Source organism: Calypte anna, chromosome 4A (assembly GCF_003957555.1).
Source record: "Calypte anna isolate BGI_N300 chromosome 4A, bCalAnn1_v1.p, whole genome shotgun sequence".
Classification (NCBI taxonomy): domain Eukaryota; kingdom Metazoa; phylum Chordata; class Aves; order Apodiformes; family Trochilidae; genus Calypte; species Calypte anna.
Window position 1 is genome coordinate 17,078,162 of NC_044248.1, and position 18,963 is coordinate 17,097,124.

The window sequence follows — 18,963 nt, forward strand, 5'->3', positions numbered from 1 at the left end:
CCCATCCCATCCCATCCCATCCCATCCCATCCCATCCCATCCCATCCCATCCCATCCCATCCCATCCCATCTCCGTGAGCGCGCTGGCAGCCGGACATGGCCGACGGCTTGAGGAAACTGGTCAACGCCGACAGCGGCCGGGTGCTGCAGCAGAAGCTGGAGAGCTGGTACCGGGACTACGAGGTGGGCCGCGGCCGCCAGCGGGGGGGGTTCCGCGGCTGCCGGGGGGATGCGCGATGAAAGTTCGCTTCACCCTGCGGGCCTTCGGCGGCCGCCGGCAGCCACTCCGTCACGGCCGTGCCGGGGCCATGCGGCGGTTTCCGCGGTGACGGGAGGACGCGGAGCGGCAGCCCCCGCCTCCCGCCCGCAGCGCCCCTGCCCTTAGTCCGGTGCAACCGGGACCTGCAGCCGAGAGTCCTGGCCCTGGGAGCGGGCAGTGGCCTCCGCTGAGGGTCGAAAGACCCCTCTGGGACTCTGACCCACGCGTGCCACCCGTTGCCGCGATTTTCAGACCCCGTGCATGTAGCCCTCGCAGCCTCAGCTGTGTTCTTTCCTGCCTGTGGCAAGGTTCACTGAAAGCCAGGACTGGAAGCTGAAAGCGATCATAGAATCATAGAATTGTTCTGCTTGAATTTAAATCAGCGAGTCCAACCATTAACCCAGCACTGCCAAACCAACTACTACACCATGTCCCTAAGCACCGCATTTATACATCTTTTAAATCCGTCCAGGGACTGTGACTCACTGTGCCAGCTTCCCTGGCAGCATGTTCCAATGCTTGATAACCCTTTCAGTTAATAAATTTTTCTTGATATTAAATATAAAACCTCCCCTGGCAAAACTTGAGGCCATTTCTTCTTGTTCTCTTGCTTGTTACTTGGGAGAAGAGACCATCCCTCACCTCCCTACATCCTCCTTTCAGGTAGTTATAGAGAGTATTAAGCCAGCCCTCAGCATCCTCTTCTTCAGAGTAAACACCCGTGTGCCCTAGATCCTTCACCAGCTTTGTTGCCCTTCTTTGGATGCACTCCAGCACCATTCTTATAGTGAGGGGTCCAAAGGTGAATGAGGTTTAAGGCATTTGAGCTGTAATGAGTCTGGATCAGAGAAAAGTTTTGTGCTAGAAGATAAGTAGATGGAAGGACCACTGCTGAAGGTGTGAGCAAAAGAAATCAATCACCTGTGGCCCAGGAAAAGTCAGGAAAATGTGAGGGAAAAGGAGGCTGAAAGTGAAAACAGTCATCCAGCTTGCCAGCTCTTCTGGGTGGGAGACCTGCAGGGGCTGAGAGGCTGCTGTAAGACAGCACAGCTGCAGAAGGGCTTTGGAAGGGGAGAAACAGGCATGAGCAAAGAGCTTTGAGTATGGCTGAAGAGAAGGCTGCAAATGGGTGTAATGGGATGCTTGGTGGAAGGCAAGGTAGTAGGAGACTGAGGAAGTAAAACAGCAGAAGCAGTAGAGAAGACAAAATCAGGGAAAGAAGAGATGAAGGGAACTGAGATTTGACAACTGTAAGTTTTCTAAGTGGAAAATCTTGCCAGTGTTCTCACTGTTGCATCTCCAGATTTCAGGGCACTGATAGTTGATACAGTCATGAGCCTGTAACCATCTACTGTGTGCTAGGGTTGGTGAGAAAAGGTGCTGAGCAGGGATGCAGCCTTTTCAAGGGGAGTCAGTTCTTTCTTTGCATCGTGGTATGTAGGAATTATAGCATATTAATAGCCAGTGGGGCTCTCTGCAAGATCCATGGCAATAAACAGTTTTAAGAAGGAGCTTGAGGGTAGCTTGTAAAGCTGTAACAGAGTGCAGGCACCAGAGGAGGAAGAGAGGAGGCACTGATGTTAAAAGCTTCTAAACGTATGGTGTAGGAAGCCCTCAGGAGGGCTTAGCAATAGTGGGAGCTGAACTCTCCGTAAGTGAGGTGAGGGTAGGATGTGAGGTCTTGGAAAATGAAGACGAGCTTCTTCAGGCTGCCACTGTGCAAAAGGAGGAGCTGGCAGATGGAGGCTCCACGGGTGCTGTGTCAGGGTAATGAGCTAGAAAAATACACCACTGCAAAAGTGTTCTGGTGGAGGTTAGTGGGGTGAGACAGTGCTCCTTGAGGCCAGAGGCAAGCATGTTGAAGCAATCAAAATGCAGACTGACAGGGGCATGGGTGGGAGTTTTAGCTATTTCAGAAGCTTGTAAAAAACATACGGAGCCATTAAAGCCTGAAGACCTAGAGAGTAATCTAAGCTGAAGGTGGTATACAAGATACTAAGGAAGAAGGTACATAATATGTGTTCTCCTGGCATGTGCAGTAGCATCCTGGACAGATTAACCCATCAGCTCATTTTTAGAAGTGCACATGCTGAAAGTAGTGTAATTTTGCTATTCTTTTGTTTCCTAGGCATAATGCTGGATTTTGCCCATTCTTCAGTAGTATTTGTTTCCCTTGACAGCTCTTAAAAATCAAATGAAATTGCATGGGGACCTAGTGTGTCTGTTTGCAACAGCAAGATAATAATAGCCTTTTATGTATCATTTAAGCTAATGTATCATTTAAGCTAATACGGAAAATTAGATATTTGACTAATATCTTTTTCATCCAACAATCTCCTATATCGTTTTCAAAACTGTGTTTAAAGATTTTAGGACAGGCTCACAATTATTATAGTTCTTCTTACAGAGGTATTTGTGGTTGTATCTTCTTTATGAATGGGGAAAGGAATGAATTTTCTCAACAGCTTTCTGATACCTTGTTTGTTTGCCTGTTAGCAATGTGAACCTTTTAAAGATGAGTATTCTAGCAGATGCAGTAGGAAACCTTATGAAGATATAGCTATAGGAGAAAAAACCCCTCATGACTGTAACAGGAATAATTTTAAGTAAGAAATCCTAGGAAAATGTATTAATACACACGATTTTACAGATTAATTCCTGTGATCAGAATCTGAACCGATGCTGTGAAATAATAGAACTGAACTCTGAGATTCAAGGGCAGCTCTTCACAATCCTCAATGAAACATCTCGACAAGGTAAATCAGTGCCTTGTCTTATTACAAACACATTTCACACACACTGTCTTTTCAAGCTCTGGCTCTTTCTTTAAGTGTTCTCATGATTTCTTAATGTATGTATTTTCTTAGGTGGGCACTATGCAGGTGTGGAAACAATAAAATCTCGTCTCCTGCCATGGCTAGGGACTTCCTCTGGTACTTCAGGAAGGCTTTTTGAAACCAGCACCTCTTTCACTCAGGTACGTAGGAAATTTAATTTAAGGATATAGAATTGTGTGAATATATACCTGCAAGAGAGCTTTACTGACTTTCTGTTAGTGATAGCCTCCCTACTTGATTTTGCTTAATGAAATATGACCATGCTCGTGGAGACAACCCTACTATTTCTCTGTCTCATCTTACATTTCCTTTGAAAGGAAAATCAAAGAGTTCATTGAAGTTACTTTTGCCATTCTATTGTTTATGCTGTTTCACACTAATGAGTGACAATATGGAAGAATTTGCTTTGTAAAAGAAGTTATGTTCTTGTACTGCTTTCCTTTTCTAGGTGTTCTTGTTCTAATATTGCTTTTTCTTTTCCTTTTGTGCTACATTTACATTTGCAGAGATATCGTGGAAGTATTTAAGCCACATCTCTATTAATAAAAACCTAAAACTGTGAAGATACTTGTGTAAGCTGCAGTTGTCTATAAACCCCATGCATTTATCTATGAGTTTTTTTGTTTTGTTTTTTTTTTTAAGAAAAAAATCTTTATAGCATTAAAGTATAGTGGGTGGGTATGAAGTGCTCACGTCCACGATACCACCAAACTAACTTGATATGTGGGGTTAGTGGGTATTTGATACTTACTGAAGGATTTGTAGTACTAAGAGTTCACAAAAAAATACAGGTCTGCTGTGGCTTTGTGCTTTGAAAGAAAATAAGAGCATTGTTTGATGCAGACTAGGGAAAGACATTGAAGATTTTGAGGTCTGACAGTTATGTCTCCATGTTCTCTGACTTCTCATTTTTACACCTCTTCTGCCTAAGTTTTTCACTATTAAAATAAGGAGAAATGAAAAGTTCTATCCCTTGAGAGTCAGGTTCTAGTTTATTGCAGGAGCAGAGTCCTTCCAAAAAATCCTAAAATTTTAAATAGTGATGTCACTAAATGACAGTACATACAGCTGATACACCGGTTATGGATTTTTCACTGCACATGACATTCAAAATTGAAAGAAAAGCCTGCAGCACAGTTACTTAATTAAATCTGGTATTATCAGACAAACCTATAGGTTGTTAAAGACAGCTGCATGTGTACATGCTTTCTGGAATAACAGTAGTTGGGTCCTCTGTTCTAACAGCTTCTTCTGATATTTTTTGTACATGAATTCCCCAAAATTTCCCTTGGGTTGTTGATATGTTCAGTCAGAAGACGACTGGAAAAAAAAACACAACACCTCTGCAAGAACACTTTGTTCAGATGATGCGTATATAGGTAGTGGGTCTGCATACATAGATCTTTCATCTTCTCTGCTATGTGGTGTGAAGGAAGTGAGTATTTTTCCTCTAGAGTATGCAATTTCAGTTATTTTAGAAATGGTCTTTACTGAAGTTTTTGGAAATACATCTGCTAGGAATGTTGTACTGCATTGCTGATGGATTATGTAAGGTGGAACACTCAAACAGCATGGGTGTGTGTTTTGTTGTAGGAGAAAGAGAAGCAGCTGAGAGAGCTGAGTATCAATCAGACTTTTCAACTGCAAGACCTGCAGGAAGAACTGACTTCAACTCGCCTACAGCTCAACCGCTTGCAACAAGAGTAGGGAAATTAACTATGATTCTATTTGTTTGCTATTCAGTTTTCAACAAACCATATTTTTCTTTTGACACCTAAATACTGATAGCAGTTTGTAAATGTTTCATTTCTGGCTTCAAATCAAAGCTCCAAAATACATTTAGGCTGTGGATTGTCCATGTGTTTTTAGTTTTTCATCTACCACTATTTCCAAGTCCTTCTCCCCAGGGCTTCTCTTAGTCCATTTTTTACCTCCAGTCTGTACTGATACTGGTGATTGCCCTGACCTATATTTATCATATAGCATTTGGCTTGTTGAACTTCATGAGATTCACACGGGCCCACTCCTCAACCATGTCAGCATCCCTCTGGATGGCATCTGTTCCCTCAGCTGCACCACTCAGCTTGATGTTATTCACAAACTTGCTGAGGGTGCACTCAGTCCTACTATCAGTGACATTAATAGAGATATTGTACCCGTCCCCCTACAGACACCTGGGGAACACTGCTTGTTACAGATCTCTATTTGGTCATTGAGCTGTTGACTGCAACTCTTCAGGCATGGCCATCCAACCAGTTCCTTATCTATCAACCAAGATGATTAAGGGAGTAGAACGTCTCCCTTATGAGGAATGACTAAGGGAGCTGGCTCTCTTCAGCTTGGAGAAGAGGAGAAGGAGGGGTGACCTCAATAATGTTTATAAATATGTAAGGGGCAAGTGCCAGGAAGACAGAGTCAAGGTTTTCTCAGGTGTGACTAACAACAGGACAAGGGGCAATGGTTATAAACTGGAGCATAGGTGGTTCCGTATAAATATTAGGAAGAATTTTTTCACTGTGAGGGTGACAAGGCACTGGCACAGGCTGCCCAGGGAGGTTGTGGAGTCTCCTTCCCTGGAGACATTCAAAGCCCACCTGAATGCATTCCTCTGCAACCTTTTATAGGTGACCCTGCTATGGCAGGGGGGTGTTGGACTTCATGATCTTTTGAGATCTCTTCCAATCCCTTTCTATGATTCAATGATCAATTAGTCCTTCTATCAAGTCTTCATCTCTCCAATGTAGAGATCAGGATGTTTAATTGAACTCTATTGAAGGTTTTACAGAAGGCAAGGAAGATGACATCAGTTGCTCTTCCCTGATTCATCAATGCATATTAGTATCTTTGTCTCATCTTGGATCAATGCAAGCATTCTAATTTTTCACTATCTAAAAAGTCTCGCAGTCAGCTCTGGGTCAGTGCATCCCCCTGGAAAGAAGATGAGAGGATAATAAAAACTTGTGCTCTCACAGTAAACATTAAATACCAAAAGTGACAAAGAAGGACAGAGAAGGATCCCACAATGTTTTGAAAAAGGTTTTTTAAAATTTTTGGCATTTCAGCTGTTTTGCCAGAATTAGGTAATCTTGCAAAATAATCGCAGCCTGGAATGTTTAATAAGCAAAGGAGCTTGTTTTCTGTTGGTATTTCTAACTGTAGAGAAGAGTTATGGGAGATTGGTGGATCTTACCTGAAGAAAGAGCATAAAGAAGATGGAGCCAGGCTATTTCCAGTCATGCCCAGTGACAGGAGCAGAGGTAGTGGGCACAAACTGGAAGGTAGTGGGCACAAAATAGGAAGTTCCCCCTGAACTTTAGAAAACACTTTTTGACTGTGAGGTTGACCCAGCACTGGCACAGGTTGCCCAGGGAGTTTGCAAGGTCTCCATCCCTGGAGATACTGAAAAACTGTCTGGAGATGGTCCTGGGCAGCTGATTCTTTGTAGCCCTGCTTGAGCAGAGGGAGTGGACTGGATAACTTCCAGAGGTCCCTTTCAACATCAACCATTCTGTGGTTCAGGTATATATAAAGGTTGTTTTAGAGGTGAGGCATGTCATCCCCTGCTCCTGTCTTGATAGAAAGGTTATTTGATGAGCTGGATAAAACCATTGGAGTGCTAAGGTGGGAAGTACAAGGAAATTTGTTCACTAATACAGACTGGAGTTGGTGTAGGGGAGTTTACAGTACAAGAAAAAGAAATTTTGAGCTAGCTCTTCTCAAGAAGAAAATTGATGGTAAAGCTTTTGTACGGTTTTATGGGTGACATTTGTCTGTGCAGGCAGGTCAAGTGTTGGCTGTGGTTTGCAAAGGTAGAAGTCTGGAAGATGGAGGGGTTGAGGAATAGTACTGCAGAGGTGGAGTAAGGTGTGAAAGTTTCACCTTTCAAGGTGATGCAGTATGAAGTCATGATTGTGTAGTTATTGGCAGGCAGGGGACAGGTGCAGGAGAAAGAGAATTCATGTCCCATGATACTCCATCTATGGACAGTGAAGTCTTTCCAAATGCTATAAATTGTTGAAATCAGTGGAGAAAATGGAACGGAATACTAATGAAAAATAATGTCTTGTAGCAAAATAATTCTGTTATTACATAGACAGATCTGCCTTTGTATAGGCTATTTATATGCTGACAGCCTGGACAAAGCCCACTGTGATTGTTTTCAGATGTTGAATTGGTACAGACTTGGGCAGCTTAAACAGTCAGTTTGTCATATTAAATTCTCTAGTAGAATCTCTGCCTTTACCATGAAGGTTATTAATTTTTCTTGCAGTCTGGCAAAAACCCAGTTGGCTCTTGAAGACACAAAGAGCAAATAAGCCTCTACTCCTTTGGCAGCAGAAGATGAAATTATTCAGCTAAAAGCAGCATAAGAGAAATTGAATCTTGGGGTATTGGGTGGCAGAAAGTCAGCATGCAGAGGCACAACCTGTCATTTACCTGAGCAGGTTCTGCTTATTCTACAGTGACCTTTGGTAAAGCAAAAAGGTCTAGCTCCTTAGCATCCTGTAGGTGTGTTCCTTGGTGCTATATATAGAGAGAATTAGCATAAGTAGATGGATGTGGGAAGAAACCTTATGGCTGAACTTCTGTGGATTTCTTTGAAACGAGCAGCTTGACAGCATTTGAGTCTTGTAGATTAAGTTAAAGGGGAAAGAGCCATATTCTAAATATAGCTGGAAACTATTGTATAAAATTTGCTCTGACGCTCTTGGAAGTAGCATGTGTGTTAAATAAAAAATACTTCAAGTGTTTTGAGTTAAAATTCTTTATATGGCTTTTTCTGATAGACCTTTTTTGCCAAATAGTTTTGTATATGTGCATAGAAGTAATGCCCATCAGTAATGTCAATGTCTCTAGTTTAGTTTAAATTATTATTTTTTTTTTTCATTTCTGAGTGCATTGGTGGCATCCAGGAAGTTAATCTCCATCAGTAAGGGTGCAGCTACCTTTCCATTTCAGCACAGTGGTCCTTAAAACTAATTTCCTTTTGTGGCTTGACCTACAGGCAGTTCTAGAAGCAGCAATAGTTCTGCACTCCTATGAAATGTATCTTTTTTTTTTATTATTGTTGTTGTGGTTTTATTGTGTGGAGTTTTTCTGTGGTGTTACATCACCAGAAAAGAATAGAAATCTAGTTGCTATTACTTCCAACAGCAAGTGAGGTCTGACATTTCAACAACAAAAATGTAGTAATACATCTTAAATAAATGCATGCAGCTTTTCATTTAAATAACATTGCTGCTCTTAAAAACTGAGGGAGCTTGATTTTGGTGGTTACACTGTAGGAAAGGATATAAATATCCACAATTTTATCTTTCCTCTTAGGATAACTGAGAAGATGAACTACTTCTGATAAAGATAAGCAAACAAAAAAAACCTCAGGCCATTAGAGATTCTGCTTCCAATATCTAATTGAATATCACTTGTTCATTTCTGTATGTTTATTTTTGCTTCTAGAATTATGCTAACTGTGAGATTGCATCCATTCTTGTCTTCCTGTGAATTCCAGTATTCTGCAATATCCACATACTTAAGCTTCATGTTCACTCTCATTTGCATCCTGTGCCTGGGTGTTAAACTTTTGATCAAAGCAAAGGTGGTGCTTTTCATGTTCTGTGAACCATCTTTACAAAAGTTGAACCCTTCTAGTTGGGTCAAATCAGATTTGCCTAGTGTCCACTTGCTTGTCAAAACCAGAATCCTTCTAAAAGTGGAGAAAGTGAGGTCAGGACTGTGACATTTAGGGCAGGATTTTATTTTATGGAAGGAACAGTTTGCCAGGAGAGTCATTTGCAGCTTTTTAAACTTGTTTTCTGAGATTTTTGGAATAGCTGCTGATCTCATTCCTCTTGTCTGTAGTCTGTCTGTCTTGCATACTTAAAGCATTTTTTGCAGGACATCTTGGTCTCCTGGGATGTTAGAGGAAATGTGGTCTAGACTCAATATAATTAAATTCTATAGTCACTATGAGCTTTTGTTACATCATGATATAACAGGATTTAGCTATTTGCTGCAGTATTATGAATAATTTAAAAAAAAAAAAAGATCAACATTTAAAAGTAACTGGAATTTCTTCAGGGGAACAAAAAACCAAAGTGTACTAGAAACTGTTATATGCAGGCTGAACAAGATCCTATTAGTACTATTAAAAATTGAAGCTTATGACTGGGCTGCTTAGACTCGTGCCAAGGTCTAATCAAACTTATCAAAGCCAGATGACTCAGTTTGAAGTGAATGAGGTCCAGAGGACTTTTCTTGCTCTGCTGTGCGGATGACCTGTTTTATAGATTGGCAGGAAGAAATTTTGATAAACGTGGTTGTAATTAATAACAGTCAATGTGGTAGCTTGGGTCAGTTACCTTAATATCTTGTAGTGTTGCTGTTGCAGAGGGCTCTTCAAAATAGGTTGATCAGGCATCTCACAGCAGTTATGGATCTCACAGCAGTAAGATAAAGATCAGAAAAAAATTGCTTTAAAACTTCCTGAAAAATTGCCATGTGAACAGAGGAAAATAAGAAGAGAAAATAGTACAGAAATGAAATTATTACTTTTATTTATCTTTCCAATTGATAGTTATTATCTGTCTGCATTGTCTATCATGGCAATTTAAGGAAAGCCTGACTAGTGTATTGTATATTATATAGGGTTTTTTGCACTACTCATTTTTTAATTTATTTTGAACATAATGGTTTTCCACCATCTCTATCTCTAGAACCCATCTTCCCAAATCTTTTTTCCTTTTCCAGTTGTTCTTTATACTAGAATTCTTTAGCCCTCTTTTACTACTTTGCTATGTAGACCCTGCTAGAGGACCTGACAAAGGATGTCCATATTTGCAACAGCATCTGCAGTTTTTCTACTTAGGTAGGCAGAAGAGTCTTTCCTTTTACCAGTTACCTATGGTCCTCTCAGTCAGCCTGCTCCTTAAGGAGACTGAACAGGGAGCTTATAATTTGATAGGTGGTTCAGATCCTCAAAAATTTCACCAGGATCCTTCAGTATTGAATGGAAAGGACAGACTGAATGCCTCCAAAAGGGATGGAAATCATCCTTTTTCTTTTTTTTTCTTCTGCTTTTGCAAAGAGGAAAATGACCGTCATACATGTTATGAGGGAAAGCAGAAATGTTGGGGTACTTTCTAATGTGAAGTGAAAATAAAGGACGGAAGATAAACTTGCTTACTGGTTATCTGCCAATGTTTATGAAACACTGCTTCTCTTGGGGAGAGCAGGAGAGGAATCATTAGCTTTTGATGTTTCTTGAAAACATCACTGATGATAATCTTTGTCTGACTAATATATTCCAGCAAAGACAAGACCCCAAGAATCTGATGTAAGAAAATACCTAGTCTTAAACTGTAGGCAAGTAAATTGAGCTGGTTTAGTTAACAGCTTAAATATGAGGAAGAAACCAGTTTGTTTTTTAGACTTTATTGTCTGAGCTAGTGCAGGAATACCAAACGTTAACCAGTGGCCTCTCCTGTAGATTACAGTGTAGTGTATCCAGTCTCCTGCCAGAGTACACTTTTACATTTTAAAGCATAATTAAAAGAACACATTGGAGTATGCTTTTTTAAAACACTTGATTACCCTGTATTTCAGCATAAGGAGCTTGGTCAATATTTCTCCCCTTTTTCTGTTCTCTTTGGTTGATGATGAGTATTAATTGATAGATGGTTTGCACTGATAGAAGGACATCTTGTGACTGATGTTATTCTGTGTGGTTAAGACTGAAGACTTCCTGTGCCCAAGAGAAGGATGCCCTGAGGAGGTTAGATCGTCTGAATGACTATGAGCAGCAGATTCAGATACTGCGGGATGAGATTTCTATCTTGGATGCCCAAAAGTCTGTTCTGCAGAGCAGGTAGAGAAGTCACTGAATCAGAGAAGTTGTTCATATGAGGCAGCATGAATTCCATCCTTATTTTGAATTGAAGTATAAATAAAAGCAAAGTTCTTGTACTTTGTTATGGAGGAACATTAAATTCTTTAACTGATTTCTCCCAGTGCCTTAATGTTTTAATTTCAGGCAGCTATATTAAGTTTCTGGCAAAACAGCAAAGAGAGCATCTTTACAAAATACATTGAGAGCTACTGTACAGAATAAAAATAGATTGTTAGGTTTTATTGTTTATAAGTCCTCTTTGAAAACTGCACCATGGCAGAACTTACGTGCTTGACTTTATAACTTTTCAATGGTACCGAAAGAAAAATCTCCAAAATATTACTAGGGAAAAGTGTGCTTCCCCAGAATGAAGTGCTTGACTGTACACTCTTTAGGATTTAAATTTAATTGTTCAGACTCTTGCCCACACAATGTATTGACACAAATGTCTTCATATTAAACTAACCAGCTGCAGCTTTACCGTTTGAATTATGTTGGCTCAAAATCTCAGCTTACCCCAGTAATGAGGTTGACACAAAAGTCTGTGCACTAGGCAAAAGACATCTGAGGATGGCGAAGTGTTTTCATGCTTCTTACCTCTCTGTCATAGGCTTATACGGAGCCGCTCTCCTTCCCCAAGGCTCACCAGGAGCAAGTCACCAATTCCACTCCGCCTGAGGAGCCGGTCACCGGGCCGCGCCAGGCGCACAAACGCTTCCCGCCGCAGCTGCCTCGTTGCTCGCTTTGGGGACATCTATGCTGAGGAACGCCTGGATGCAGAGACCCTTCTGAGGACATACATCAGTGACATAGAGATGGTGCAGAGGATCATATACATTGCAGCTGTGGTAAGAAAACTTCTTTTCTTCTTTTACAGGCCAGAACTGTAAATATTACAGGCCCAATATTATGGCTGGATTGAATTAAATTGTGTGTAAATTAGCAGTTCTGGGAAATACAGAGAAGAAAACTTTTTTTTCTCCTTTTCATTTTCCTTTCCTTCCCTCACACTTTTACCTCATACTCTCAGTTTAGTGTCCTTTTCTGACTGTCCCTCCCCAGCTCTAGAATAGGGTCAGTGAACTGCAGTACAGGTGCTAAAAGGGGCACATAAGCCTTGATGGCCCTGAAAGGTAAACGGTTCTGCACTAAACAGCACCCTGTCATTTAGGTGAATTCTTCTGGGAATGCTATATTTTAGAAAGCTGAAGATCTTTCCGTATCATTCTCTTGCATGTAGCTATGTGCTTTTCTAGTTTTATTGAGTCCCTTGAAATTACCTCAGTACCTCATGTGTACTATGATCTCAGTCTGAAGAAATTTACTTCTGTAATCTTTTCCATAAAACTGGTGTAATACCTACCTGTGTCAGAGAGGCAGTGTGTCTCTTAATGTGTGTGCTCCTAGGCACATTTAACTCAAGTTTTTCCCCAAAACTGTCAGTCAGTTGACACTGTCCAGTTCAGTCTTTCTCCCTAACAGCCAAGAAATGCTCCTGGCTGGCATTTTAAGCTGTAGCATGTAAAATGCTGTTACTGAATTCTGAGTTTGATGTCTTTGAATGTGATTCCATTGGTGTGGGTGTGTGATGGAATCCTACATAAAAATAGAAGGTTAGGTGGGAAGCTTTTCAATCCTGTCTCTGCAGATAAATCATACCTGATTTAATCAGATAAGTCCTCCTAGATGAGTAATATTTTTAGCTTTCATTTGTACAGCAGCATTTTACATTCCTCCATACAATGATGATACTGGGGGAGCCAAGTCAATGCTCTCAGATAATTTATGAAAAAATAATTTCAGTCTCTTGGATTCCACTCAGCGTCCTTTATGTTTGCAGGAGTCATTTCGTGCAGCAAAGATGGCCTACAGGCAATTCAAAATACGTGTCAGAGACACTCTGTCTCTAGGTCACTCAGGGCCTGAGTCACTTGAAGATGCTGTCCTGGATTATATAGTTCGCCATGAGGATCTCTATGATGTTCAAGGCAGTGTCAATGTAAGTTAAGGGCAGTGGGGAAGTGACATGTTGATTTATATCAGTAGCTAATAAAGTCAGAGTGTCTAGGGTAGAAATTCACTGTAGCCTTAAGGAGAAAGAAGCTTATCACATGGACTTTATGTCTTGTAGCAGTTTATTTTTCAAAATAATATTGTGTTGTGGCCCCACACTTGTTTTATATATCTTTGTCTGACAGTATTTTTTGCAAGATACAGTGTAGCTATCTCAATCAAGAAGATATAAACTAAATTTAACATTTTTCTTAAATTCTGTGCTCTACTGAAAAACGGTATCTTCAAAGAAACCAAATCAGTCTCATTATTGTCAGTGATGTAGCTCATAGTTTATTTCTAAAATAACAGCACATTCTTTCTGAACCTGATATTTTCTGGAATAGCCAAAGACAGCATTGCTTCTGGGAACTTATACTCTTTATAAACGTAGAAAGCTGAGAGGCATATTTAGGAGGGATTTCTAAACTTGCCCATGAATAAAAGCTTTCGTGAGCTCATATTACTCAACTGTGTTTATTTTCAGGAAGTAATTCGCTCCATGAACATCAACCCAAAGATTTCATTTCCACCAGAAATTGATTTCATTGTGATCAGCAATTTGATTCGAGAGCTGTGCCGTGTGGCTTTTTCAATGCAGACACTCAATCCTCCTCTTGATATTGCCTTTGGTACTGATGGAGAGCTTTTCAGTGAGACCAAGTAAGAACTCTTTATTTTCAGTCATAGAATCATAGAATCATAGAATTGGCTGGGTTGGAAGGGACCTCAGAGATCATCGAGTCCAACCCTTGAACCACCGTTGCGGTTGCTAGACTATGGCACTGAGTGCCACATCCAGTCTCTTTTTAAATATCTCCAGGGATGGAGAATCCACTTCTTCACTGGGCAGCCCATTCCAATGCCTGATCACTCTCTCCGTAAAGAAATTCTTTCTAATATCTAACCTAAATTTCCCCTGGCACAACTTAAGACCATGCCCTCTTGTCTTGTTGAAAGTCGTCTGGCAAAAGAGCCCAACGCCCACCCGGTTACAACCTCCTTTCAGGGAGTTGTAGAGAGCAATGAGGTCTCCCCTGAGCCGCCTCTTCTTTAGGCTGAACAGCCCCAGCTCTCTCAGCCTCTCCTCATAGGGCCTGTGCTCGAGTCCTTTCACCAGCCTGGTTGCCCTCCTTTGGACCTGCTCCAGGACCTCAGTCAGATTCTTACAGCTAATCCCTCAGGCTGTATAGTCTACTTCTTCCCTAATTATTATCAAGGTTTAAGATTGATGCTAGGCATTAATTTGGGGCAGATATTCCTGGTCTGTAGTGAATTTGGTATGTCTATAAGGTTAGTGATGGTATATAAATGCCAGGACATAGACAAGTATTAACAGTTTTTTTAAAGAATAACACAGCAATTTTCTGGATAAACTTCAGTCTCCAGAGCATATTTAATTTATCTTTTAGGAGGAAAATTATCATCAGCTTCCCTTTCCCTGTTTAGTCTCTGCCTCTAGTATTTACAAAGCACGAACATCTTTGTTCCTTCTTTCTGGCCTGTTTTGTAAAATTCTTGTTTACTGACATCTGGCAGTTGCTGCTTGGACCATCACAGTGCATGCTGTGATCTCCAGGCTGTGGCTGCTGTACAACATGTGATCTTAATACATTCCCATCTCTTCTGGTGTAGAGCTGAGCAAGAAAAGCCTCTTTAAAAACTGAGAGTTTTGTTTAAAAAATATGCACCACAATATAGTCTTTCTTTTTTTGGCATGGGGCCAGGGCTGTCTGCTTTGTTAGCTGGCAGAGAAGTCTAGGGTACTTACATACCTTCAAGAAAACTAATGGGATTGATAGCTCCAAAAAAATAGCTCTCAAAAGCAAGAAAAACCACACCAGTGAGGGGGTTCCTAAAAATAATTTGAAATTGAATGGCCTCAGATGGGGAAGAGCTTGAAGGAGAGAAATAGAGAAAACCAGCCCTTCAGTGGGAGGCTGTTTCATGATCCTGTTCAAATACTGGGCAGTTATCTGTTTGATACCCAAAGCTATTGGTTGAACTAAGACAACTTGAGTGCTGTGCTACAGTCTTGGAATGACTCCTACACTTCAAAAACATGTGTTTCATATATCTGCCCATCTATATGGATACCTATGTGGCATACATATTTTTACATGTATAGCATATATGTAGTACACAGAGATGGAGCAAAATTTATAGATATTAAAATAGTTCTGTTAGTTCTTTGTGATACCAGTCTATAAAAGGGCTGACCAAGCCTCCTTGTACCCTCTATCTTCCTGCATACAGAACTTTGTGATTCTGTTTACAACATTGTTTTATATACACTGCTATTGTACATGCATTGCTAATGTATAGATTCATTGCTATTTTTTCTTTCATTTGAAATTTTGAATCCACAAACCCAGATATATATTCAGCCAATATTACAGATTTAGGGAGGTAATATATATCTGGTTTCTTAATACAGGCCTTTAAAATAACTTTTCTTGACTAAAAATTCACTTTTTCATTATCAGTAGGCGAGGATGTCTCATAAGATACTAAGATGTAACTTTATAGCTGTGATAGAGTATCCAATATCCTTTATAGGGGTCTTGTTTTAGCAAGGTATTTCAGGAAGATGGGATGACTATGCCTGCCAAAATGGTGCTGTGGAGATCTGAACTCTCAGTGGACCCAAGGAGCCTGGTTTGTGTAGGTCTTAAGTAAGAATATGGTCTAGTGGTCCTCTGAAGTGTAAGAAGGCTTTATTGTAGTGTCTCTCAGCATAAGCAGGCAGCATATTCTGGTAACTCTTCTTTACAGGTGCACTTCTTTTACAGATTCGCTTGAAAAATACTCATTTTTGTGATATAGAAATATTGCCAAGGAAGATGTTTGTGAGCTGTAACTAGTATTCTGCTTTTTATCAACACTGATGACTTAAGGCATCATATTTATCTTTTGGCAGCAATATGCAGACATTTCTTGTACTCTGTGTTTCAACAGGTACCATCGTAGTTCTGACTCTGATTTCACAGCTGTGTTGGTGGCATATCATGTATGGCCTGCTCTTATGGAAAATGATATTGTAATTTTGAAAGGAAAGGCAGTTACAAAAAGGGGAGCTCTGGTAGGTACTTTGGTTAAGTAACATGTTAAGGATAGTAATTGGATTTAAAAATTGTGTTAAAATTTAAGAAGATAATTTCTTGACCATTCCCTATATGTCTGGAATTATTTATGCCAAATATTGGTTTTAGTTCCTCATCCTGTATTTAGGATTAATAGTTCCATTTGTCTTACTGTATTAATCAAGCACATATATGATTGTTGGCAGAGTCTGTTGTAAGAAGAAAATTTACTGTGCTTACTCTCTGTCCTCAAGCCTTGTCTCCAGCACAGCAAGTCTGCTTGCATAGTCTGTTTTTACTTAATGTCCTCTCTCAAAAGGGGTTTGTCACACTTTTCTCTTGTAGTGGTCCTGCAGAAGTAGAAGTAGAAGTAGGAGTAGAAGTAGAAGCAGAGGCAGAAGCCGCACCCGTAGCAGCAGTCCTCTTCGAACCCATCATCATGTAAGCCCCGGCTGAATGCTTGCAGTATAATCAGCATTAAGCATTTTAAACTCAGAATGTAGGCAGCCTTTTAAAAATGCTGTTAAAATATGTACATTTTAACATTGGGAATAAATGCCTTTGCTGGATCTGGAATGAGGTGAAGCTGAACTAACAGATGGTTATTATCAGTGGAGATACTGTATGAGAAGTACATCACAGTTAAATTCTCAGAGGTATCAACTGTGAATTTCAGAATGCTTCCCACCTACTTCCCTTTGCTTCAGTACACTTCTGAATAACTAATTGCATCATTTGTAAGCGTTTTAGTCATCTTGCAGTACATGTACAGCACATGGTCCCTGCCTCCTGGAATTAGTAATCTAAATTTACCCTCTGCTGCCTCAAAGGAGAAGAAAATCAGTGTAGGATGGGCAGAAGGCAAAGAACACAGATAGTACTTAAAAGACGTGAAAAGTTAGGAGAGTTCTGCTTATGGTATAGTTAGACAATATTTCTAGTCTCTTTCTAGTTGTTAGCCTATTTTAATTAATTGGCATAGGTGCCCTCAATTTAAAATGTGAATACTGAAAATGTGAGGGGCTTTGGGTAAGACTCACTTTTGTGTGTGTGCAGGGTGTGAAAGGGAAAGTTGCTGAATTTGACATTTTAGCAGTGGAGCTGCACCCATAGAGTAACAGGAACAAATTTTCTGAATGTTGATGTGTTCCCAGGTGGCTTTCTTGGGTACAGTTCTTTAGCACACCCCCAAGTTACCTTTTCTGTTTTTCTTGCAGTTGTTTCGAAGCTGCAGTCCTTCACCACTGAGGAGTGGAAGCCCAAGTAAGTGGGCATATTAGTTCATAGTGACTCATGGTTTTCCCATTAAGCCCTTGAATGACTGAGGAAAGAGTCAAAATAACATGCCAAAGGGCTTTGACTCTAATATACTTGTCCAGGTCTCATGTTTAAAGTGGTTAGCTCCTTTCTTTTCTATGTGTGGAAAAGGGCTGTAATTTCTGTCTGGGAGGAGAGCTTGTTTTTCATTACTCAGATCACTTTGATGAGTTCTCTCTGTTAGCTGCCTTCAATGTGGACAGTCCTATAGTAGGTTAAACGTGTTCCCCACAGCTGCATGCCTGCTGGCTCCATGCCTTTCAAAATCCAAAGAGATAGCTAAGTGGTGATGGTGAAGTGAGAGGGTTCAAGCAGCATGAATGTGCACCCATCTTGATGCCAAGCCAATTTAGAGATTTAGAAAAAAACAGTTGTACTAAAATGCATCTTTTTCTTTAATAGGGCGTTAACTGAGCATGTTCCTGTAATTCCATACACAAGGATCCAACAACTTCACTGGTGCCTTTTCTCCTCAGGAATACCTCAAGTCTCACAATAATGTGAATGGCAATTGTCATCCAAATGGAGTTTGTGTTCAGTGTGATTTTTAGAATTATAGAAGGTTTATTTACAATATTAGATTCTAATACAACCCCTCCTATTAGAAGAAAAAAAAATTGCATGCAATACAGGATAATACTCATTTGGCAAAATGTGCAGAGCACTAAGGAACTCTAATCCTGGAGATGGAGATAGAGTTATTGCACCTAAAATGTTTTCCATAGATACCAAATGATGGAAATTATCTTGATGGGATGCTTAATATAACTGAAATGGTGAATATTGCAGAATGTTGAGATTAGCTGTTACTTGAAAACAATTCAATTAGTCGGTGCTTATTTACAGTTTTAGAAAACAGCAATAATCTTAGGATGTGCCAGTCTCATACAACATCCTTTCAAATGTGTCCTTGCAGTAAACTGAATTTTCTAGCTACAGTGCAAAAGTTATGTGGAGCAGTCATAAACTACCAATACTCCAGCAATCCCCAGGAGAGGTGTGTGTGTTGGCAAGGCAGTAATAGTCCTTGTTAAACTCATTGTTACTTAGAAGTGAATGTAATAAGAAAATGTAGTTTGGAACTTAAAGTATTTTGAATAGTCAGTGCTACTGACTGTAAGCTTGAAATATTTGTTTGAAGTGGCCTGCTTGATATCACTTTTAGTGGTCTTTCATACCAGACTGATAGATTAGTAATTCTTATGAACACAGTGAAAAAAACCCTGTCCAGTTATCTCTTACCATGGACATTTATTAAGTTTTACATTTAAAAATTAGAGACCTGAAGAGATTTTATTTTGGCACCTTAAATAGTTTGTTCCCCTTGTAAGTATTATTTTAATATCAGCATTTTTGTTTTTGAGATGACTGAGAAAGTAAGTTAGGAGCAGGAGGTTGGTGAAGTCCTCCCATCTAATCCAGCTGGCAGTGAATTGTAGTGCATATGCGCCCTTGTAGGAGGCTGTGGAGATGACTGATAAGTTAAAGCAAAAATAATCCAAAAAAAGCAAATGTGAAGGTCAGAAATTA

The 18,963-nt window shown here is 40.2% G+C and overlaps 1 protein-coding gene across 1 annotated transcript; it reads left to right on the top strand.

Annotated features, from left to right (window-relative positions):
• The first annotated feature begins 18 nt into the window (after nucleotides 1-18).
• SPATA18 (spermatogenesis associated 18) lies at nucleotides 19-17,920 on the top strand. Its single transcript, XM_030449799.1, has 11 exons — nucleotides 19-183; nucleotides 2,910-3,015; nucleotides 3,127-3,236; nucleotides 4,690-4,799; nucleotides 11,592-11,829; nucleotides 12,822-12,980; nucleotides 13,521-13,696; nucleotides 15,992-16,115; nucleotides 16,462-16,557; nucleotides 17,334-17,379; nucleotides 17,836-17,920. Exons 1-11 carry the CDS (start codon nucleotides 97-99, stop codon nucleotides 17,841-17,843), a joined length of 1,260 nt encoding a protein of 419 aa, XP_030305659.1. The 5' UTR covers nucleotides 19-96; the 3' UTR covers nucleotides 17,844-17,920.
• The last annotated feature ends 1,043 nt before the right edge of the window (nucleotides 17,921-18,963 follow it).

Coding starts and splice junctions, on each gene's coding strand:
- SPATA18 (XM_030449799.1), top strand. CDS start 97: ATGGCCGACGGCTTGAGGAAACTGGTCAACGCCGACAGCGGCCGGGTG. Junction 11,830..12,821: donor TCATATACATTGCAGCTGTG/GTAAGAAAACTT, acceptor TTATGTTTGCAG/GAGTCATTTCGTGCAGCAAA. Junction 12,981..13,520: donor ATGTTCAAGGCAGTGTCAAT/GTAAGTTAAGGG, acceptor GTTTATTTTCAG/GAAGTAATTCGCTCCATGAA.